This window comes from Peromyscus maniculatus, chromosome 9, assembly GCF_049852395.1.
Source record: "Peromyscus maniculatus bairdii isolate BWxNUB_F1_BW_parent chromosome 9, HU_Pman_BW_mat_3.1, whole genome shotgun sequence".
NCBI classification, from domain to species: domain Eukaryota; kingdom Metazoa; phylum Chordata; class Mammalia; order Rodentia; family Cricetidae; genus Peromyscus; species Peromyscus maniculatus.
In genome coordinates, this window is record NC_134860.1 from 76065072 (window position 1) to 76089815 (window position 24744).

General features: G+C 40.8%; 1 protein-coding gene across 7 annotated transcripts in view; it reads left to right on the forward strand.

Annotated features, from left to right (window-relative positions):
- The window catches only part of Epsti1 (epithelial stromal interaction 1), a 103371-nt gene extending 85103 nt beyond the window's left edge, over positions 1–18268 (forward strand). For 4 of the 7 annotated variants that reach the window (XM_076545413.1, XM_076545415.1, XM_076545414.1 and 1 more), the window contains 2 exons: positions 3393–3466; positions 16090–18268. In XM_076545413.1, the coding sequence (XP_076401528.1) occupies positions 3393–3466; positions 16090–16303 (288 nt within the window). In that variant the 3' untranslated portion in view covers positions 16304–18268. Of the gene's footprint in view, positions 1–3392; positions 3467–10265; positions 10366–16089 lie in introns of all 7 variants that reach the window. The other 3 variants (XM_042285224.2, XM_006983825.4, XM_016002369.3) reach the window with 1 other exon arrangement.
- The last annotated feature ends 6476 nt before the right edge of the window (positions 18269–24744 follow it).

Sequence of the window (24744 nt, forward strand, 5' to 3'; positions counted from 1 at the left end):
TAAAGGTTGAAATGGGGGCACTGGGGAGATGGCTCAGTGGTTTAGAGCACTTGTTGTTCTCAAAAAGGATGTGGGTTCAATTCTTACCACCCACATGGTGCTTCACAACTGTCTATAACTCCAGTTCCAGGGACTGACTCCAGCACCCTCACTTGGTCACAAGTTTCCTTCATCTAGAATAGGAACTGTAATAGAGCAAGGGTCTCATCTGTCTTGTGCACCACAGTAGGGCTGGCACATCCATCTAAGCCTGGCTCACCACAAGCCTCTCAGATATTTTGTTCAAGGAATGCATGAAACACATCCAATTAGCTTATGTATGCCATCAATATCTCCTTGTTCCTATTTTACTTATTTTAAAGCTGGTGTATGGTATTTTATCAAAATGGGAGTTATATATTTTTTTATTCAGCTGAATTTACCAATTTTCTTCTTGTGTAACTTTCTTTGCTATGTTCATAAATTTACCTATACTTGCTTTGAAAATGTTTGTGATTTCATCTTTAAGGTTCAAATCTTAGACTCGATAGAATTTATGTATATTTACAAGTGAAGGATCTAGTTTTGATTTTTCTCTTAGTAGTTGCTCTATCAACCTTCACTCAACTGTCTGCTAGACAGCCTCAGCACAAGTCTACCATAACCACATTTCCACAGGCATTCGGCCTCTTGCCAGACTTGAGCTGTTTAAATAGCTAAGTTTCAGGACACACCTTAATGTCTGGTAGATCTACTTCTTTCTCATTATTTCCTTGCACATGATGTCTTTGTAGCTATGATTACATTCTAGGATTTTTTCCTTAATAAATTCCACAACAATTTTTTTAATCTTTTTTTGCTCTTGTATGTTTATAAGAACAAAAGAATAGATAAGGGGACTACAGCAAAAATTAAATGTCTTATTTATTTATTTATTTATTTATTTATTTATTTATTTATTTATTTGCTTGTTTATTGGTGAGAATCAACCCAGAATCTTAGACATGCCAGGCAAGTGCTCTACAAAGAATCATACTTCTAGATCTTTAGCAAAAATTTTGTAGCTGGCAAGCGATAATTGACTGAGTGAAACAGAAAAGGCAGAACTCATATTCAAGAAGCTGTAAGACACAGGCTGACTAAAGTGCTGGATGTGGAGGTATGTGGCCCCTGCCGAGGCTGGGTTAAAAATAAAAACAACTAGTTAGTTCTACAGTGTAAAGTGGTCAGCCCTGATATCACATACACAAGTGACACTAGACAACCTCAGCAGGTTGTAGTTAGACATTTATATATATGCATATAACAATGACAATCAAGGAATTTGAGAAGGAAGGTGTCGGAGGGAAGGGCATGGTGGTGGGGGTTAGAATGAGTGAAGGGAAGGGGGAAGTGCAGTTAGTTTTTAATAAAATTTTGGAAATCTTAGTGAGGAGCTGCAAGAGCCCTAGGCCCTCTCTGCCCCCACACTGAATGTTGAGAGAAGTGTTTAAGAATGGAAATGGGCTATATGAGGAGGGGCATTGGGATTGGCATGAAGATAGTAATAAAGACATATAAATCTCATTCCATAATAGGACATAAAATTAATGTAACCAGAATTAATAAGTAGAATAGGAATGCTTATTGTGGAGATAATTTAGACAGGTAAGCATGCACAAAAGAGGAATTGAAAATGGTATGGAGACAAAGGTGGGCAACCCCTGCTTTCGCTTTATATAAACCTGGCAACTGCTAGGATGTGTTCTCATTCTTTGACTTATTTTTTGAAACTGAATCTTAATAGGTAGCCAAGGCTAGCCTCAAACTTAGTCTTTGGGCCCCAGCCTTCCAAGGGCTTAAATCACAGACCCGTACCACTCTGCCTAGCCATTTGACAGAGTGTTAAAACTTTCTGTATATATTAAGATCAAAAGGAAGGAGGGGGAGGATAGTGTTTGGGGGTAGAGCACCCAGAGAGCCTGTCCACGCCCCTGGCTTTGGTCCCAAGGGGAAAATACAATTAACAGATTAAAAGAAACAGATGACTTTATGTCATTGTGGAAAAGTGAGAGCTCTAGCACTAGGCTTGGCATCTAGATTCCGGGGAAGTGTTGAATGGGTGGATAGTATGTCATTGTTTTGAAAACTCTCCAATTTCCCTTATTAGCGCTGTATAAGAATGAGAATAGACTAATGGGCTTTATAGACGGATAGGCAATAAATTTAGAGTATAATGCATAAGAAACAAGTGTATTTCTTTGGCAATGACATTTGAATGAAATTTAAAAGAAAAAGTCAGTGTGAATTTTTAGTTTGTTTTAGACTTTTCACAAGGTGGTTCTAAAACACTAGCCATGGCCACAACCATTCATTGGTATGCGTTTGTCAGAACATGACAGTAGAGTTTCTACCAGAAAAAAATCTCTTTAGCCCAAGGGCTGGCTTATGACTTGGGCCTGGTAGTTTTCTTTCTTCTGCTTTTGTCTGTCTTTGAAAATAGGATTAAAACTTGGTCTGCCTGAAGGCAGGTGATGGGTATTCAGGAAATCCTGGCACTTAGTCCTATGGTGTAAGAGTATAAATGAATTATCCATGGCCACAGGAGTTACTGCTTCCAAGAAAACAACTGGGATGTTAGAAACTGGAGACTCACAGTCATGAGATGTATTTGGAACACCAACCAGGGAGCCTGAAGTTCCGATAGCAGGAGAAATAACTGTTTAAAAAAAAGATGTAACTGTTATTAAGGCAGATCTTATTCTCCAAGGCTGAGAACGCTTTGCCAATAGAATTGCTCTGCAGAACGGAGTCCAAAATTTACTTTTAAGTTGTAATGGATTTTTACTAAGAAAGAAATGTTACAAAAATACTATGATAGTATTGTGTGATATTCTTTTTTTTTTTTTTTTTTTTTTTTTTTTGGTTTTTCGAGACAGGGTTTCTCTGTGTAGCTTTGCGCCTTTCCTGGAGCTCACTTGGTAGCCCAGGCTGGCCTCGAACTCACAGAGATCCGCCTGGCTCTGCCTCCCGAGTGCTGGGATTAAAGGCGTGCGCCACCAACGCCCGGCTTGTGTGATATTCTTAAAGGAACTAATTTGATTTGTTTTTCTTTGTAAGACATAGATGAGTTTGAGTCATATTGTATTGTCTTCTCTGTGTTTTGTACACCTTGGTCTAATTTTCTTGACCATGCACATTGGCTTTTTAATCTGACAATTTTACACTCACAGAGCTATTCTGTTAGACTAATCTGCAATTATTTTTGCTGCCTACTTATAGAGGGAAAATAATTTCATGTCCAAATAGATTTAAGTAGAAGTTTCAGAAGTGAAATGTTGCCCCAGCTAAGGTTAAATGTGTAATTGATTTGGGTGCCGTCTGTACAGCCGTGTTAATTGAAAACCATATCTTCAAACTTTTATTGTTCCTAGAATCAATTACTGGAAACTAAAGGACAACACCAAGAGGAAGAAAGAGCCCAAATCCTTCAAGCTGAGCACTGGAGGTATAACTGGCCAATAAAATAAGCATCCTTGGTAAAATCAATTACTTATAAAGTTTTGCAGCATTTTGGGAAAATGTTAGAGCAACATTAAATAATGTTCTGGAATTAGAATCACTTCTAAACCTGTGTGTGCTATGCCAACTGCTACATATCTATCTATCTATCTATCTATCTATCTATCTATCTATCTATCTATCTATCTACCTCTCTCTCTCTCTCTATCTATCTATCTATTCATTTGTATACATGCATATGTACATGCATACAGAATATCCACACTTCTTGGGTTAAGTACATTCAAACTCATATGAGAAGGCTGAATCACAGGGTTGGAGTAAAATGGCTTAGTGGTTAAGAACACTTATTGCTCTTACAAAGGACCTGAGTTGAATCCTTAGCACCCACATCCGGCTACTCACAAATGCCTGTAACTCATTATTCCAGGGAGTAAAACCTGTCCCAGGGAATCTGACACCATTACTGGCTTCCCTGGGCACCTGTACTCACATGAGGTTGCATGTGTTGGCTTAAAGAGAGAGGGCCGAACCACACTTTCTGTTTATTTAGGCTGTTATTTTGTCCCCTTCCCTGCGACAGAACATCACATCCCTCTGAGACCGCACGTTACTGTTTGTAAACGACTTTGGCATTATTGGATTGATATAGATGGTTAGACACCAGTGCTTGGGAACAAACACTTGGGAAAAAACTCATTAAAGGTATTTTATGTTGACTAATATATTAGGGTGGGGGTAAAAAGTCAAGATAGAAGCAGTAAGCGATTTTTAATAGATTAAGTACTCTTTATTTTCTAGATTATAATATAATTACATTATTTCTCCCTTCTCTTTCCTCCCTCCAAACTCTCCCATATACTCCTCCTTCTCTTTTGAATTTCTGCCCTCTTTTTTTTATTAATTGTTATTGTGTGTGTGTGTGTGTGTGTGTGTATGTTGTGTGTGTGTGTGTGTGTGTGTGTGTACAGATATATCCCTGAATATATCATGCTCAGTCTGTACAATGTTACTTGTATGTATGCTTTCAGAGCTGACCATTGGGTATTGGATAACCCTCTGGCATGCTCTTCTCTGGGGAACAGTTTCTCTTGCTCTCAGCATTCCTTGGTTGCCGGTAGCTCTTTGTGTAGGGTTGAGGCCTCTGGACTTTTTTCCATCCACTTTGGCATCCCTATGGGTATCATCTTTTTTTTTTTTTTTTTTTTTTTTTAGTTGGTATCATCTTTATTCAGCTCATGCTTATACGGTCATGTTGGTAAGCTTTATGGGTGTAGCTTCTGACATTAGTAGCCTACGCAATCTCATAGGAAAGTCCCTAGTGTCAGATGTGTTTTGAGAATACCTGATGAGACTCGACATAACATGTGTTAGGACATCGCTAATAACGCTATACTGACCGTAGCTGTAATGATAGGTTCTTCCTGCGAGGCCTCTGGGTGGAACATCTTAAAAGAATTTAGTGTAATGGCTTTCATGATTTAAGGAAGCATATTCTTTTTGAAAGCAGATGACTTATGTAACTTCCCCTACCACTAAAATATGTTTTTTTTTAAAATTTTATTTGTTTATTTTTATGAGTAAGGATATTTTGCCTACATGTGTGTCTCTACACCATGTACATGCTTGGTGCAGGTAGAGGCCAGAAGAGGGGCATCAAATCCCCTGGGATAGAATTACAGACAGTTATAAGCCACCATATAGGTGCTGGGATTTGAACCTGGGTCTTCTAGAAAAGCAATGAGGGCTCTTGACCGCTCTGCCATCTCTCCAGCCCCACTGAAGTGTGTTTTTGAATTGTAATGCTTTCATTTTGTAAATGAGGGACTTTGAAAGATGTCTAGTAGATGCTCCAGTTCTGAAGGTGCCTCTAACTGCTGGTGAGTACTGATGTCCCTTTGAGTAGACTTTGCTGTTTCTACAGTTCTCACAAAGTACTTTTAAAATGTTAAATGTGAGTTTATATGTTTTACTCTGATTTAGGGAAACATCAAAACCTTGAGACATTGGTTAGATCATTTTGTTAGGTAAACTGAGGGGAGGAAGGGACCTTTATTATTGCCTATGAAGTAGGCCATAAATTATCTAGTGTTTTTTATTGGTTTTGCTCATTTTCTCCTTAGAAGACTTTTGGTTAGAATAACACTGATATTGTTTTTATATATACAGTGGTTGCTACCAGTAGCCAATTATTCTTCTGGGTTAATTAGATTAAAAAGCCTTAAGCATATTAAAGATAGCAATGTGTCACATTAATAGTCCCCATTGCTAATACATTAACCTTTCATGGGTGCCAAATAAAAGTGCATGCTATTTGGTTAGTGGTGGAAAGGGTTGCATTTTTGTTACAGGAATCTTGGCCATCATTTTTTAAATTTATTTTCCATACTGCCAAATACATAAATATTGGTGGAAATGTTTGTTTTCTGTACCTATTTTCTCTTTTATTGATTCTGGTGACACATAGATCCAAATTAAACCCACCAGGAAATCTCTGTGGATAATAAACTCAGTAATCAGGTTTGAAGCAACTAACCAAGCCTTCAGACACATATTTTATATTCTTGATCAATTTTTGAAACAAGTGTGTATTTGTACTGCCTTTAAAGTTTATAGCATGCATTCCCATGGTATCATGAGACACACATCCCATAATTCCTTAATGAACAAAAATAGTGGTGCCTCCTCTCAAGGCAACAACACAAACTAGGTAGTGTGCACGTAGGGTATATACATTAGGTGTACCCTGGGGGCATGATTTCATTAGCATGCAAAAGGCGACAAGCATTCTCCTGTTTAGAAGTTGACATAGATAAGCACTCAACTCTGCATTTATGATAGAAAGCTTGTGGGATTCCACATGAGCTTTTCAATGAGTGCCACAATGAGTGTACACCTGGAACTGCACCTGACCCCATATAACTACTTAAGCAAGGGAAGCACCTAAGAATCCCCGCGGAGAGCTGAGAGATCACCAGTTTAAAGGCTCAGATGGATCTGGACATAAATCATAAACCCTACTGATTTATGAAAACTCAAACCATCTCTGAGTAATAGTTTTTAATCCAAACTAACCCTCAGGGAGAAAAAAAACCAAACAAACCCAGAGTACAAGTTTGACAACAATAAAATATACAGTCTCAAACTAGTCAACAAAAATGTAACAGGAATCTTTCCTCGCTGTTTGGATTCTTGTTGCCAATGGAGAGAAACAAGCTGTGAATTCCTTGTCTTTGTCTCTGGTTGACCCATTCTGCAGTGGGCAAGCCAGTTGAGGATCTTCGTAAAACACCATGGGGAGCTCAGTCCCCCTTCCTCTTAGTAGCCAAGCTTGTGGGTGAACTTGCTTTATGAAAACCCAGACAGAGCAGTTGACACCGAGCCATGTGTACTTTGTACTACACATCAGTGAGCTTTTCATGGCACAGCCTCTCCTGTCCACGGCCATGGGATGTAGGGAGCATGTGCTGAGAAGCCCCATTCACTCAGTGAGTACGTTATCAGGGCACACTCAGCCCAGGCTCTACTCCAGGTAATGGGGTGAACCAGCGAAAAATAGTCCCCAACCACATGCAAATCACAAACCCAGAAACAATCACACAGTGAGACGTTTCCAAATGGTGGTGAATACCATGACTGTGATATCAGAGTGAGCAGCTGGAGGTGGCAGGTGATTAAAAGGCTTCACAGGAGAGCTAACATCAGAGGGTGAGGAAGACACTGGTGCACAGAACTCAGAGGCAGAGACTCCTACAGAAAGGGCCCCTTGCTGTCAGCGAAACAGCAAGTGCAGAGGCTGTGGGGTGGGGGGGGATGAGATTAGACTTTGCATGCCAAAGTTTGGATGACACTGGATGAAAAGGAGTAGAGTATGGAAGCTGGTTCAAAGTAGGAAGGATGAAATATGAGATTGCATAAGACAGTGACTCTTCTCAAGCCATGGGAGACTTTTAAGCAGAAGGAAGGTGTCTCTGTTGGTTTAAGCCACGGCCCGCGGAGGCCATGCCGATGAAAGACAGCGCTAGATGTTGCGATGATGAAAGAATTACGAGCCATGGTTACCTTTCTAGAGCTTTATTAGTAGACAGAGACAGAGAGAGAGACAGAGAGACTGCTCAGAGGGAAGAGAATATGGAGGGAGTGTAGAAAGAAAGAGCACAGAGAGGGCACACCAGCTTTTTAGGCTGGGACGCCATTGCAGGCAGGTGACGTAATTAAGGACATAATCCTTACATCCTTAGTCACTGTTCTGTTGCTGTGAAGAGAAGCCATGAGCAAGGCAGCTCTCATAAAAGAACACATTTAATTGGAGCTGGCTTACAAGTTTTGGAGGTTTCATCCACTATTATCATGGCAGCAGACATGGCAGGCATGGTGCTGGAGAAGTAGTTGAGAGCTACATCCTGATCTGCATGCATAGAGGGGGATACTGAGCTTGATGTGGGCTTTGAAAAACCGCTAAGCCCACCCCCAGGGACACACATCCTCCAGCAAGGTCATACCTCCCAATCCTTTCAAATAGAGGTCATACCTCCCAATCCTTTCAAATAGCGCCACTCCCTGGTGATTAAGCATTCAAATCCATGAGCCTATAGGGGTGATTCTTATTCAAACCATCATTGGAGGTAAGATCACTTTTCCAACTTGGGTCGGGGTGGGGTGGAGGTTGCTATGTGAAGAATGAATGACAGGATAGGATAGAGACAATAACCCAGAGGGGTGATAGGACATGAGTCAATTCAGGATGTGTTGATTAGTGAGACAGTTAAGACAGTTAAGTAAGTGGTTTGTATGGGGTGGGAGATCACTGGGGAAACGACTGAGGGAAAACTCCTCCTTATGACTGACCAAAACCCTAGATAAAGGGGTTGGGGAGATAATCAGCCACAAGGGGCTTGCTGTGTAATCATGAAAACCTGAGTTTGGATCCTCAGTACCTGGGTCGAATGAGGGACCCATCTATGGCCCCAGTGATTTGGTGTGGAGGGGATAGAGACAGTGGAGGCATGTTGGCCAGCCGGTCTAGCCAAACTGAGCAGCCCAAAGTTCCATGAGAGACACTGCCTTAAATAGAGAGAAATTGAGACAAGCACCCAGTGTTCACCTCTGGCCTACACACACACACTAAAAACAGCATCAAGTGTGTTCACATCCCAGAATGCCTTTGGTTGTGTTGCTCACAGGGCAGTTTCCACCAGTTAGCATTCAAGGCCATAATTTAGTAAGACTTTTCTCAGCCTGCCTGCTGAGAGATTCAGCATGGTGACTCAGACATGAGGTCCTGCAGTGGGCCACACTGTGGCACTTGCCTAGGTTTCAAGGATGAGAACAGAAAGCTGAGATGCAGCCACAGCCTATGGGGAATAAACTTGTAGAGAAACAGCTGGTCAATCCTCAGAGATCAAAATGAACCCAAACACAGCTGACATCTTGGCTGGCGCTGAGTGAGCTCGGACTACATGACTGGGCCACCCAGCCATTGTTTTCCTGCGGTTCCCCATCTCAGAGAGCTGTGACTTTGGCCATCCACCAGGACCTAATTCTGCTTTCCATGACTGCACAGGAGGCAGATGTGCTCAGTTCCCGCCTTCCCCTTCCTTCCACAAATTCATGCTGAGTGTGAGTAGCTGCTTATGCTAGGTGCTGTTTCTGCCCCAAGAACTTTCTAGTCTTATCTTCTAAGTTTTTAAGTCTCTCTGTTGCTATTTACCCAGCTTCTGAGTCCCTGTCTCTATGCAGCCATGCCTAGGTGACTTAGAGGATGGTGTTGAAATGCCCATAATACAACTATTTAGAATAATAACTAATTATCAAGTGAGCCTCCAGGTAGCCATCTGTAGAAATAGTCAGCGCATCATATCTGAGAGTCTGTTCATGGCTTGAACAGACTGAACTGAAAATACTCAGAAAAATTCTGTATCTATAGATTTTCCTGCCTCATTCTTTAAAGAATACAGTGTAATAAGTCTTTTACTCGTTACACAGCATTGATACGGTATTAAATATTATAAGTAACCCACAGATCATTTAAAACATATAGGAGGATATGTGAAGGGTGGTAGTGCTATGTCATTTTACAGAAGAGACATAACATCAGTGTCCTTTGGTACCTACAGGCAGCCCTGGAGTCAACCCCTCATGGATACTGAGGGATAACTTGTTAGACCGTCTCTGGCAGCCTCTATCCTGACCTTTGCGAACATGATTGTCTTATTAATTCAGATTTAAGTTTTGAAGTTGGAGGCTGTAAGTGTGGCAGAACATCAGAGAAAGGTGTACTTATTCTGCCTTTTGGAACTTGAACTTCTCTTCTCTCCTTACAGCCTGCTATTTTCCTTCTCCTTTTCTCTAGCCTGATTCCGGATGACTGATAGGGCCATAGAGCTTAAGAGGAAACGGCTCTGTCCTGCCCAGCACCGCCACAGAGCTTTCTGCCACCCACCCCACCCCCCATTTAGTTCTTCCTGGTTCTTCCATCTCTAGCCTCTGTCTTATTCCTTGGCTTACTTGGGTGACCAGAGCACTAGCTAAGATGATGGAGACCCAGTGAGTGAAACTTTCAAGTCAAGAATTGATGCCCTTTTGGCTTGATACACACCAGTACCAGCCTCCCAGTAAGGGGCTGTTAGCAGACCCCATGCGTCACCGGATGGAGGTTTCCATAGACCTCCTCTAAGCCGAGGGGAAGAAGCATCCCACACCAGTTTGTGCAGCACATTTGCTTCTCAAACCTGTTATCCCTGCAGCAGGCTTGCTACTTATGCACATTTTTCTTTGTTTTAAAGGGTAAATAATGCTTTTCTGGACCGACTCCAAGGCAAAAGTCAACCAGGTGTCCTCGAGCAGTCTGGAGGCTGTTGGAATATGAATAGTACCAACAGCTGGGTGAGTTTTTTTCTTTTCTCTAAAAAAGAAAAAAAATCATGTTTCCAAGTCAAAGGATAAAAATAAGTGATCACTTAAAAATATATTGTGAATTTCCACCAATCATCATCATCATCATCATCATCATCATCATCATCATCATCATTGTGTACTGTAATGGGCAGCTGGGGTAATTAATATAAATTCAGCAGGGAAGAGAGTGGAGGAAAGAAAGGAAGGGGGAGGGAGGGAGCAGAGAGAGGAGGAGAGGAAGAGGAGGAGGGTAAGAAGAGTTTCAGTTTGGGTCAATTAAAAGACAAACAACAGGACACCTACCTTTTGTTCTTAGCATGTGCCCGGCCTGGAAGGCTTTTTTTTTTTTTTTTAATCACCTTTGCCCAGACCTGCAACAAAAACAAATGAACATTTTTACCCCCAAGGAAATTTGAAGTGAAATGTGGTTATGAAAACACTAAGCATTCTTCTCCAGTCATGGGCCTCCTTGTGAACCCAGCACATCAAAGAAACTAGGATTTAACTTTTCACTACAATATGATTTAAAAAAAAAAGCCCTATAGCCAAAGGTATTTTTGGAAGATGAAATATCCTTACATATTTCTGTGGGAAAAACACCCTTGCAATTCTATGTGTTTAATGTGTTTTTGTGTGCAATATATTTTTGAACCAATAACAAAACTTCAAAATATGTGTGACTACAAGGTGTGCAGAGTCAAAACTAATCACAATTTATTTTTTAGTTTAATTAAATCCCAAGTGAAGGAGGACTTAAAAGTATTTGGTATTTGTGTGTGTGTATGTGTGTATGCATACATATGTGTGTGTCTCTCTCTATATATACATATATGTATATGTATATGTATATTTGGAGTGAGGAATATTTGGAGTGAGGAGATCAGATGTGTGTGTGTGTGTGTGTGTGTCTATGCATACATATGTATGTGTCTATACATATATACCTGTATATTTGGAGTGAGGAGATCAGATAGATGTTTTTAAATCATCAAAATCCAACAAAATAATCAAGTGCTGGGCTGGTGAGATGGCTCAGTGGATAAAGGTATCCATCATCAAACTGATGACCTGAGTTTAATCCCTGGGACCCACATGATGGAAAGAGTGCTCTCCCACAGGCTGTCAGCTGACCTCCACATTCATGCTGTGGCATGCCCCACCTCCAGATAAATACATAGAGTGTTTTCTAACCTGGAAACTAGGAAATAAATAACTCGAGAAATAGTTGAAGTGCAAAAGCTCACTGTGTACTAACAATCTTATATGCAGGACTCCTCAGAAGGCAGCTAGAAGTTAAAACTGGTATTTTTTTTATTAAAATATACATATTGAAGATGATTGACCATGAGCACATTTGTAGAGAATGTGTCTTGGATGGGTCTATTTTATTCACAATGTATGTTGATTTGCTCTGCTATGGCATTCAGAATCTGGACAATGTGAAAGAGGGAGAACACATTTGAAACTCAGTCTCTGGGTTCTGAGATGTAATAATCCATACAGTACTGACTTGTTCATGAGGCTTTGTGTGTAGGAGACGTAAGAAAACATACTTCAAAATCAAATTTTGTCCAGGATTTGAAACTCCACTCTTGAGTTTTCATCTCTCCACTACTCAGCAACTTCCAGGAGTCCTCGGAGAAGTGTCTAGGATCCAGGGAAGGTGTGGGAACATGTGAATGCATACATAGCAACTGGGATTCAGCTAAGGAGATGACTTAAAGCCCAGCTCCGCAGTGACTACTGGCAAACCTTGGAGAGTGGGTGACAAATTGTTGCTTAGACTCAACAGATCAAAGAGAAGACTGCTATGTTCTTAGGACACAGTGGTGACAATGATTGATAGGAATTCCTTAGATTGTTCTTTTTTTAAGCCTTGCGGTACCCTTCCCACATCCCACTGTATTTTCCCACAACGCTTTCTCCTCTGCCATATTTCCCCTAACACATCTATTTATACATTTGTCTGACTGTTTTGACCTCTCTTCATAGAAGGATGGGTCTCTTGGATTGTTTTGCTTGCTAATATACGCCAAACAAGAAGCCATGACTAGAATCTACTGCACACACAAGAGAACAAAGTCGTTGAGATTTTACATTATGAGCACAACAAAAGATTTAGGAGAACATTTTGATATAGTAAAATGAATAGGTATTGAATTTAAAAGAGCTGTGTAGGAAGCATTTGCTAAAATAAAAATGAGACTTGGAATAACGAGCAAAACCAAGATATAATTAAAGATGGCCCAGGGGCTGGAGAGAAAGCTCAGTGAAGAGGGCTTGATGCACGATCAGGAGCACCAGACCCCAGAACCCATGAAACAAGCTGGGCTTTTCCCAAAGTGTGCGAAGAATGAGCGACTGTGGAGTGTTCATCCCCAAATGGCACATCTACATCTAAAGCTCAGAACATCACAGAAGAGGTGTGGGGGGGTGGGGGTCGTAAGAGCCGGAGGACCAGGAGGAGTGTGATGACACTGTCTTCTGGACACGACAAGGCTGTAACACCCGGGAACTCCCAACAACGTGATTCCCTGCACAAGGCCTGCATGAGACCTCATCAGCCAGCATATTCCAGCACCCTGCATGAAGAGCACCCATGGTGCTATCCCTAGTTGAAGAGCTATAGAGAGTTGGCGGCTTCTAAGGAAGAGAAAGTCAGTTTTCTTCCAAGACACGCTCCTTGATAGTTCAACCAAAGTACCTACAGGCAGTACTAGTTGAACTCCATAGGTGTGTGTGTGTGTGTGTGTGTGTGTGTGTGTGTGTGTGCATGTGGCAATAATTATGGAGGAGCACTTCATGAATTTGAGAATGGACTGTGTTGGGGAACATGGAGAAGAATTGGGGAGGGAGGGAATAGAAGATATGATGAAAATTCACTGTAGTCATGCATGCAATTCTCAAAAAGGTACAAAAAGGACTTTTGCTCATAAACATAGGTTTAAAAATCATAAAATGTTTATAGACCTTTAAAAACATTAGGTAATATAACCTCATTAAGTTATACCTATCTCAGAACTGCAAACACGATGCTCCAGTTTGAGTTTCTGTTGTGTGATAAGTGACATGGCCAAAAACAACTTGGGAAGGACATAAATTATTTCCTCTTATGGTTACAGTCCATCATGAAGAGATGTTAAGACAGGAAATCAAGGCAGGAACCAAAACAGAGATCATACCTTGCTTCTCATGGTTTGCTCAGCTACTTTTCTTGGGTAGCCTGTATCCATCTGCCTGGGGTGGTACTTCCCACAGTGGCCTGGGCCCTTAGACACCAATTAGGAGTCAAGAAAATGTCCCTCAGACATGCCCATCAATAGAGGCAAACACCCAATTAGGGTTCCCTCTTCCTAAGTGTGTCAAGTTGGCAACTGACTCTCACGATGGTACCTGGCTTATCATAAAACAAGCCATAAAAAACCTCCTAAAATAATATATCTCATAAATTTTGTATGATCATTTCTACAGATAGAAAGCATTTGATAAACTCAAGTGCTCATTTGTAGTCAAAAGCTCTATCAAAGGAGAAATAGAGGGCAAGTTTCTTTATTTAATAATAAAACAGAACTTCATAATAAAACAAAACTTCAACAAAAACCTTTCTGTTGAATTATGTATAAGTATTGAAAAGGAAAACAAATCTATAAATTACATCACATATGATGTGATCACCTACATAGGAATCTCAAAGAATATTTATTCATATTAGAGTAAATAAGGGCTCACCAATGTTGACTTAGGTAGAATCAGTATATAAAACCCAAATTCATTTCTACACATTTAGAGCAAACAAGAAAACCAAACCAAAAACATCTGATCAAAAAATGTGAGAACTTTTTAAAGAATTATAAGACATTTCAGAAAGACTCTAGGGAATAAATAATGGCAAGCTGTATCCTGTTAAAGGATAGGGATGAGTTCCCAGTCTATGGTTTAACTAACTGTGGAAGCATAGAGTCAAGAAGAGTTGAAGATAAAGACATGTACCTGAGTATTTAATTACTTAGGATGGCTCACAGTTGATATTGGCAGGCCAAACATTTGCAGGCTTTTGATGGAGGACAGAGCAGTGGAGAACACGTCCCTGGGGGCAAATGGACTCTGCAGCAGATGTGTTGAGGACCCATGTATACCTATTGGAAATTAGACAGCACTCTCCTGACACCATTTACAAAAATCAACTCTAGGGGGAGTCAAGCTTATAAAGAAACATGAAACCTTTTTAGATTTTAGAAGAAAATTAAAAACATTATTTAAAAAAATTGACCCAAAATATAAACCAAAAATAAAAAGTAACTATAGCTACATTAAAATTTAATATATCTGGGCTGGAGAGATGGCTCAGAGGTAAAGAACACTGACTGTTCTTCCAGAGGTCCTGAGTTCAATTCCCAGCACCCACATGGTGGCTCACAACCATCTGTAATGAGATCTAGCTCCCTCTTCTGGCCTGCAGGGATACATGCAGACAGAACACTGTATATATAATAAATAAATAAATAAATATTTTTTTAAAAAATTTAATATATCCATTCCTCAAAGGACCTCAATCCAAAGTCAGAAGAGAGTGCCAGAAACTGGTCTTTTATTCTGGGTGTATTTTGTAAATACCAATCAGACTAGAGTTAGTATGTAGGTTATATTCCAAATGGGTCATTTATTTAGAAGTGAATGGATGGCAATTGAGATTCTCTAAGGAATATGAGGAAAAAAGCTCTGCCCTCAATGATGGCTGGGAGGAAACATGGGACCAGTAGAAAGCCAAAGGCAGAGAAGAAAAGGAAGAAGGCAAAAAATGAGGGACTATGGTAAAAATCCATGGAAAGAATAGTTTCTAGATATGTCACATAGATTCTTGGACAGGAGGCCCCTGATAAGTGTATGCTGAAATGACAGATAGGATTGATCTTTATTTCTTAAACATTTTTATTTCATTATAGCTTGATATTGCTTAACGTATATAGTTATTCTTCAACAATTTTAAGTGACATATATTTAAAAATGCATTTTTATTTTGTAAAGTTCCATGTTAGTTTTCATGAGGCACCTGATATTGAACATGTTAAAAGTCACTGTCAATTATATGTTCAGTTACAATAATAGGCAAGACTTTGTGGGATATATCTCTGAATGCTTTGTCTTCAAGGATAGTTAAGAACTTGACATGACCTCTGAGTTTCCATAAAGGGCTAACAAATCAACAGTTGTCTGTATTCCAAGTGTAGTGTGGCCCAGTGTTACAAAAAGATGATCCCTTGAACACAGTGGAGGTGGGGACTCATTACTCCGTCTATCAACCTCAAGGTCGCCTTAGAAGTCATCTTCCTGGTGAATAAGCCAGTGTGACTCCACTAATACATTTTCATTCCAGTTCCTTTGACCCTGATCCTGTCCTTGCTGTGTTTGTTGAGGTACCAACACTTATGAACTCTAATATTTGTGACCCATGCTGGCCTGTGTGTAGCAGCACAGTCACTAAGATGTCATTGGATAAGACATTAGGACCTCAGCAAAGACCATGTAGCAAACTAAATGCACCACGACTTAAAAATCAAACTCATTTCACTGGGACTTCAGTCATTAAAAAACAGAGAAGGTTACCTTAGTCTGATGCACTGAATATAGTTTACAGGAACTCCATTTTGGGTTGTACGAGCTCCAGATTTTATTTTGCTGTTTGTGGTAATTTATGTTTCCTTTTTATTTCAGGGTATATGAGAAACAGTCACTACCATCGGGCTTTCTTCAGCTGACCTTGAAAACTCTCATGAGATGCTTTTCCTTCACGCAATTTTGTTTGGCTTTAGTTTTCATACCTCAACTTCAACTGCCCACCTACTCAGCTGAGGGGTTGTGGGTGGCCAGTTTTCCTCTGTCATTAGTTATGTGTGGATTTAGAGGCTCATTACCGACTCGTGTTTAATCTCTACTGCCAGCATAATGTTACCTTATTTCTCCTAATTAGTTCTGCCTCTTATTAGAAGGCTAATTAGAGCAATGTTAGTAAAATAGTAAAAGGGAATCATGTGACATTCAAGGTAGTTAGAGCTGTGGATGCTGTAGGCTTGTGTCCCCTAATTGACTTTTTTTTCTTTACTAATTCTTACAGCAGGTTTGGGGATCCTTTGGGGTCTTTCTGAATTCCTATTTTCTTAATCTACAAATTTGAGCAAAAGGAGATCTCTTATACTTTTATAAACAAATTTATAAATAAATTCCCAACTACTTCTATATAAATGGGTCATTTTTTTAAAATGAAAAATTCTCCAAGAATCTGATTCTAACATTCATTTTTACAGTCCATATAGATCAACCACAATGGGCAGTCACTCTTGGGTCTTCCCTTGGTCTTTATACATTGATTACTGCTATTCCCCTGATTTTCAAATGGGAAAAATTTGTTTATTGGAAAGCCAATATGTTTATAAAAATTAACTAGACAGCTATAGCCCTTATCTGATTTGTAAGTATGAGGGAAACTTATCTTTTCTGTGTTCTGTGCAACCTAGTTTAATTAGCTCTCCTGTTCAAGCTCTGTGACCTTGAACAAGCTCATCATTCTTAGAGTAAAAGAATATTGATCTCTCTACTGTGTAGTTCAGTCCCATAGTCACCTTTCTATCCTCCAGGGTGCATTGCATTTAGTCTTTCATAGAATAAAGGTTGGAGGAATGGGTGTGTGTGTGTGTGTGTGTGTGTGTGTGTGTGTGTGTGTGTGTGTGTGTAATAGATATATAGGTAGGTAGATTATAGACAGATAAGTTATAGAAAGAGAATAAACAGGTAGATAGACAGAACTCTAATATTTATTAAACCAATAATACTTTGTAGCATCAAGACATCTTCTATTTCACCAAATGCCCTGTTAAGATTAATTTTCCAGATCTCTATATTCAGGGAAACATTGGGATTTGAAATCTTGGGCCATGACACATGACCAGGGCCATGGTGCCATGCAGAAAGCTCCATATTGGGTGGGGTGAAGGTGGCTAAGAACAAATGGTGTTCTGGCAATTTCTCTAGAACAACAAAAAAATGCAGATACTTTTGTTTTCCTGTTCTCTGCCAACAGAAGCTGTGTGAGTGCTGACACTAATATGAAGTGTTTGGTCCATTTGAAACACTTGTTGTTGTCATATATGAAGAAAGCTGAATCCCTCAGCCTGTGCTGGAAACACTGCCAAACCAATTGTCAATGTGCTGTGGTAGCAGACATTTTGCTGCCATGGCAAGCAGCCACTTTAGCCATACACATGGCAGCCTGGCTCCCTCACAGATGTGTTTTGGTGTGTGTGTTCAGGAATGGTATTCCCCTCTGTGGTGACCATCACTGGTGGATCCAGGGGTAGGTGAAACGATGCATTCTTCTTTTGAAGGCTCTTGGGGGAAGTTGGCCCAAATCTCCTTCTTAGTATATGAAGTTTTCTATACTCCCCAGCAGATTGTTCATGTGTCTGGTTCCACTTTTTTTTGAAAGTGCAGGTATGGAAAATTACAATATCATGGCTGAAATTATGAATATGTATGGGCTGTAAGTATATTTCTAAGGAATTTCTTGAAGTATGTAGATGGAAGTTACTAGGAAAGAAGCATGAACCACTGCCCGAGGGACCCTACTATTATGCCTTTCATTTTTAACCAGTCTTGTTGAACCAATTGGAATGAATTTTGACTTTTAGGCAACTCTGGATAGAAAATCCTCAAGTCCTGTCTGTATTTCTATGCTTTGAGGGAGCTTTCTTTTTTCTGGGAAAGAAGCAAATTATTGTAAAATAATTTATGTGTTATAGAAATAAATATTGACTGCTACAGATGAGCAATTAACAAATTGACAATATTTCAGGTTTTATTCCTAGATAGTTATAATTAAACTTTGTTGTGTATCCTTCTGGAGCCTTTCCAGTATGTGTATCAAAGGATGCTGTGTAGACTGTTGGCTGAGAGTGAGCTCCTAGAGTTTGAACTGGTGATTAAAATACACACTGATGAGGTTGTCTTAATCCACTCAAGCTGTTTGAAGAAGCTTCATGAGTCTGGTTAGCTTATGAACAGCATATTTATTCCTCATATTTCTGGAGACTAGAAGTCCAAGACAGGGGGACTCCCAGACTTGACATCTGGGGAGACAGCACTTTCTGGCTGACCACCTTCCTGGCATGTTCTCGTGTAGTAGAAGAGGCAAGGGGTCTATCTTGAGCCTCTTCTATAGAACACTGATCCCATTCATATGGAGTCTATCCCTGTGACCTGATCACCTCCAGGAGCCTCCATTTCTTGATGCTTATCACTGTAGGGATTGGGATTTGAACATATGACTTTGGTGGGATGATCTGTTAGTTCCTTATCTCATCACTGTGATAAATGTCTGGCAAAAACAGCTGAAGGAAGGAAGGGAGGGAAGGAGGGAGGGAGAAGGGAGGGAGGGATTAATTTTGGCTCATGGTTGGAGGATGCATTCCATCATGGTGAGGAGGGTAGGGTGGCAGGAGTTTGAGGCAGCTGGCCATGTTGGAAGCAGATGGAGGTGAATTCTATTGCTCAGCTCATGTATTTCTCCTTAGATTTGGTCTGGGACTACAGTCCATGAAATGGTGCCACCCTCGTTTAGTGTGGGTCTATCAGTTAAACCTCTCTGTAGTTAAACCATTACTACACACACAGAGTTTTGTCTCCTTGGTGACTCTTGAGTTCTGCCATACTGACAGTTGATTAACCATCCTGTGGGGGTAGAAACATAGGAGCCTTGACCTAAGTGATAAAACATTCTTCTCAAAGTGCTCTGCTAGTATTTGTCAGCACTGGAAGTGTACAATGGCACCCCAATCTGTGCACTTTCTCTAGTAGAATTAGCAACTTTTAAATCTTTGCCTATTGAATGAGTCAAACATGTCAATAGAGAGGTTACCCTCCTCTTCCCATGTGCTTCCTGCTCGGTGGCTTCAGCTTTGTGGAGAGGAGAATTTAGGTGTGGGTGTACCTGCAGGATTTGCAAAAGATCGGTATATGATGAGGTGTGATTTCACACATACTCTTCTAATGTTTGTGGAGGATCTTAGCCTTAAGTCCATTATTGAAGTTTGAAATATTTATATATTTCAATTTACCAGTCTTTTTCTTTTATTTCTGCTTGGTATCCATTTGATCAATTTTAAAACATACACATCAACACTTGGCCTAGTGGCCATCTGAATCAAACAAAAGATGCCAGCTTCCTCGTAGTAGATTTAGTTCTGAGTAACATAGGATAGATTGTCCCATTCCTGATGTGACACAGCTCTCTGTATTTGCTTTTTACTAGTTTATTATTTATTTATTTAATTTATTTATGTTTTTGTACTAGATACATATTTCTGTTTAGATTGAAAGAAAGCATTGGATTGTTTTAGCTGTGCTGGCTAACTGAGTCAAGGTCTTGAGCGTTCTTGGCAAGCGCTCTACCACTGTGTTATGCCTCCATCTCTTGGTTTCTTGAGGCAGGTTGTACTGTGTGGTTGAGGCTGGCCTTACTATGTAGTCGAGGTTTGCCTTGAGGCCATGATCCTGCTGACGCTTCCCCCTTAATATTGGGGTTGCAGGCACACCACAGCTCCTAGCTAACACAGAATTTTTTTTCTTTGGATTGGTTTTGTTTTACAAAACATTATGGGCAGCCTATGAGTCGGTTATCTTTCAAAAAGTGTGAGAAATTATATTGTCATTATAGCAAATGTAGATATACCCCCTCCAAATAAAACTCTTGACACTTGTAAATATGAAAAATTTGGGTTGAAAGTCAAAATTTTATGACAATCCACGCTAAAATAAACAATTGCGTTCTGAAAGCGTATAAGCACTGAAACCATGTCTCCACGCCTGACTGCAAATTGCAGGCATTAAGCAGATAGGTCATGATTAGGTATACCTATTTATTCCCAAGCAAAGGGACCTGTGGAAGGAAGCCTGCCTGTCAGAAGAGGGAATAAGCATTGTATTAGAACAGCTACCAGATGCAAGGAAATAGCAAGAAGGCTGCTGGCCCTTTGTTTCTAACTCAAACTAAGCATGCAGGAGCTCGCTTTGTCCTGATGTGCACAAAGCAATGCTGGGTGCTGTGCGGCACATTTACATGAGGCTAAAAAAGTACACCTTTCAAGTCACTCTAAAAACGGCAGAGAATAAATGTACTCCAGGCCATTTTATTTTGAAGGAATGGGCTCTGTTTAGGAGTTCTCTTCTTTTTCAAATATGCCATTGCTCTAGAGTGGGGTTTAAAAAGCATCATAGAGGGAGGATTTTTTTTTTTTCCATTATGTTCTTAGACTTATAGGCTCAGGAGTAGCATTTTTTTTTTTTTTTTTTTTTTTTTTTTTTTTTTTTGTAAAAGGCAAATGGGGAAACACTCCCATGACATTTATTGTCATGATATTGTGCCATCTGCTGGGACAGAAGATGCAGGGCGGCCCGCACTGCAGCACACACAGCCGCCACAGCTAATTTGTCACAGTCCCTTGGCTTTGCTGGCTGCTCAGCTTCTGGCTGTGTGCTGGAGTCGCCCTTCTGACAGTCCCCAAAGATCATAGGCTGCAGAGGAGCTGCTGAGAAAGTGACATTCTGGTCTTTACAAAATGCTAAGCCAGTGACCATCACCGGAGTCTACACTAGCTAGAAATGTTTGTTTTGGGAACCGGAGTTAACGCGAGAATGAAATGTAGCTTAGGGCCAAGAGAAGAAACAGGAGAGGAATGTTTGACTTTGAACAGTTTGAATTAAGAACTCGGAAGTCAACATTTAAACTATTTATAGTCTAGTCTGCTTGAAATATGAAGTAAGAAGGCATGAAAGGGAAGTGCTCTGGGTCCTCTTTGGGATTTGGAGCAGTTGCGATAAGATACCCATTTCTGGCCACACTATGCAATCCCATCTCTCCCTACTGTCTTAACTCATTCTCTCTCCTCCACGCGACACCGCTGCCATGCAGAGGCAGAGCTCTGTTCACACAGGCTCTCTCTCGGGGACCTGGCCCGATGGAGGTCCCTCTCCTCCTGCACTTGCCCTACAGCAGAAGAACACAGTGGTTGTGCCTCACACCCAGGCAATGAAATGCTTTCTTCAGGAAATGGCACACTTGGTTGTCAAGACACTGTCTTACCTTGGTGTTCATACTACTTCCCAACTCAGGAGTTCCACCGCAGAGCCTGCCTCAGCCTGAAGCAGCCGGAGATTGCGTGTGTGTGTGTGTGTGTGTGTGTGTGTGTGTGTGTGTGTGCGCGCGCGCGCGTGCCACCATGTCCAGCTAACAAATGCAATGCCTATTCATCTGTTTTTCTAAGTGTATGTATGAATGAAAGTGGACAGATGCCACAGTGTGTGTGTGTCGGGGGAGGAGGGGAGGTCAGAGAACAACTTTTGGGAGTTCCTTCTCATCTTCCTCATCTTCCACCTTGCTGAGGCAGGTGATTTCCTGTTTCTGCTGTTGTGCTGAATACACTAGGCTAGCTGGTGTCCATCCTGTCGATGCCTCCTGCCCCCTTGTAGGAGTACTGAAATTACAGTGACGTGCCACCACATGTGGCTTTTGTATATGAATTCAGGGGTTGACCTCAGGTAATTGGGCTTGCACAGCTTGCCCTTTTGCCTACTGAGCCACACAAAAGAACATCTCCATTTTTTTTCCATTATGCTAGTCAGGACAAATTATATGGCCATCTCTATCTTTTTATTATTATCATGCATTATTTACACACAATAATGAATTTCATTGTATATATAATCATTTACCCCAGTTAACCTTTCTTGTCCCCATGCCCCATTTACTTATCTTTAAAGACACTTGGAAAGAGGATTTCACAATGTTCTCAGAAGAAATTAAGAACATTTGTAAACAGGATGAGTAACTACCCCAAATGTATAAGACTCACCCATGAAAACTTCTAATTAAAGATGCACATACATGTGAGGTATATCAGATACCTACTGCAGTCCAAAATCTGTTATGGGGATAGTACAGGTCAGGGACTGCGATAGATAGCGAGACTGCCATGATGGACAGGTCAGCAATAAGGAACTTTGGGCTAGCAATGTGGCTTAGTGGAAGAGTATCTGTGTAGTATTTGGGAAGTCCTGGATTCAAATCCCAGCACCATATAAAACCAATAGACAAAAATCTCTCATTTGAGTTAGGAGCATACACAGCTAACCTAAGTAAAATATAATAAGAACTATGCAGAAAGATGAAGCAAGAGATAAAAGGCACAGGTTGAACCTGAAACTTTGTGCATGCATCTCAAGTAGTTTACGCTTTTCAAAAGCCATAAGAAGGGAATGGATCAAACTAGATATTTGTTTAAATAAGTCATGAGTGATTGACTTATGGGATCCAGATTTGTAGAAGTCAAGAACAAAGTCTGAGTACGTACTTAGGAAGATGTAGGGGATGACATCAGCCCCGGTGAGCAGAGATGGAGGTCCCAGGCCAGAGCAGTGAGTATGGCTAGGGGGAAAAGAGTGCACATGTGGAGTTTGTAGGGCAGAGACAGAGCGACAACTCAGAGGTAAATTTCATATGTGAATACATTGATGGTGACATGACCATGAAGGGAAAATCTGAAGAATTTCAAAGGCGGAAGAGGGTATAGTCAAGAAGAACTTCAAAAACTGAAAATCTAAAAAAGCTACTCTGCCTTGTTCAGTGCCTTACTCCCAGGCTTATGTGTGGTGCCCGCTCATACTAGCCACGCAGGAAACATTTACTGAATGAATAGGTTGATTTCAGGAATAAAACTGCCCTTGGTAGAAATAAGTATGGTGTTGGCTGGTAAGGGGTAGGATACAGAGAACTGGAGGAAAGCACATTGTACTGATGTGGGTGTAGAAATGTTTTGGAAGGGAGATAGAAAGAGAGACAGACAGACAGACAGACACAGAGAGACAGAGACAGATATAGACAGAGAGACACAGAAAGAGAGATCCACAGGACTGAGATGGTTGTAGCTGAGTATGAAATGGAATGGGGGATATATTGCAGTAGAGGAGAAGCACCCTGGAGAAACTTTCAGGCTCTTGGAGTTTCTCACAAGTAGTTTGCCAACTCCATATGTGACAGTCAAGGATGGAGGAACTCTTGGTCCAAGAATATCAGACTACACGGAATAGTTTTCATAGCCTCAAGCCCTGCTGTAGGCAACCACTGACATGAGCCAAGTGGCTGGCCTTGCACACTGGTATGTGTAAAGGATGTTGGCAAAGGCTGTCCTTTAATTGCTGTGGATGGTGAACAGTGACCCTTTGGAACAGAAAGAAGAACCACTTGATCTGGGAGACGCAGGGGTCCCGCCCTGTGGTTCACTAGTGTTGAATTGTTGGATAATTCTCTTCCTTGGCTACCGCACAGGACAGTGTTTCCATGAGTTGACGAGGTAAATGGTCTTAGTTAGCATGATGGCAAAGGTAGAAGAAGGGCAAGGAAGTGCTGACTTCGTGGAAAATGAAAGGACTCCATCATTACTAACACTGCTCGCACTTCCTCCCGTCTCCCACCTGCCCCGTGCGCGTGCAACCTCGGCAGTCTACCCCCCCCCATCCTTGCATCGTCCATTGGCAGGAATTCCACTTCCATAACCCCCAGCCCACTCTCCCTGACCCAACTTCTCAGCCACCCACCCCTGTCAGAAAGGACTATCTGGTTTTGTCTCTGGCACCTTGCATCTACAGCCTACCAGGAAGGCTGGAGTTTGGTGGACAAATGAATCCTTTGAGATTTGTGCCAGCCCAAAGGAAGGAGCTTGGGATGCTGAGATGGTACTTAACACTTGGAAAATGTAGATTTTAAAGAATCCAAGAAAGCACCGTTACAATACTATTCCTGAAGAGCAGACTCAAATGAATTGGTGAGCTTTTGAAGCTGTCATTCATTTCCAGGCCATGTTTGATGTTTTTGAAGCTTTAATAGACGTAATACACTGTATTCTGAATAGATCCTCCCTCATAGCCTCATCCTCATTTTTCTTGCCTCTTACCTCTCCCCACACAGCATTTTAAAAACTTTTATCATACACACACTTTTTAAAAAAGTATAAGCCATAAATGAGGAAATGTGTGCAATATTTATCTTTATGGGGTTGGGTTAGTTCATTTATATAGTTATCTTTAGTTGCATCCATTTTCTTTCAATGACATAACATTTTTTTCTTTATGGATGAAAAAAACTCCATTAAGTATACATACTACATTTTCCTTTGAAGTTATAATTCTGTCTTTGCCATCCATATGCTGGGAAGACAAGAGAAGATGACATTTAGAAGCAGCGTCCTGTACACTCTACCAGAAGGTTCATATTGTAAAAGGGCATGTACCAAAAAGTGGAAAGAAACCTATTTCCAATGCTGA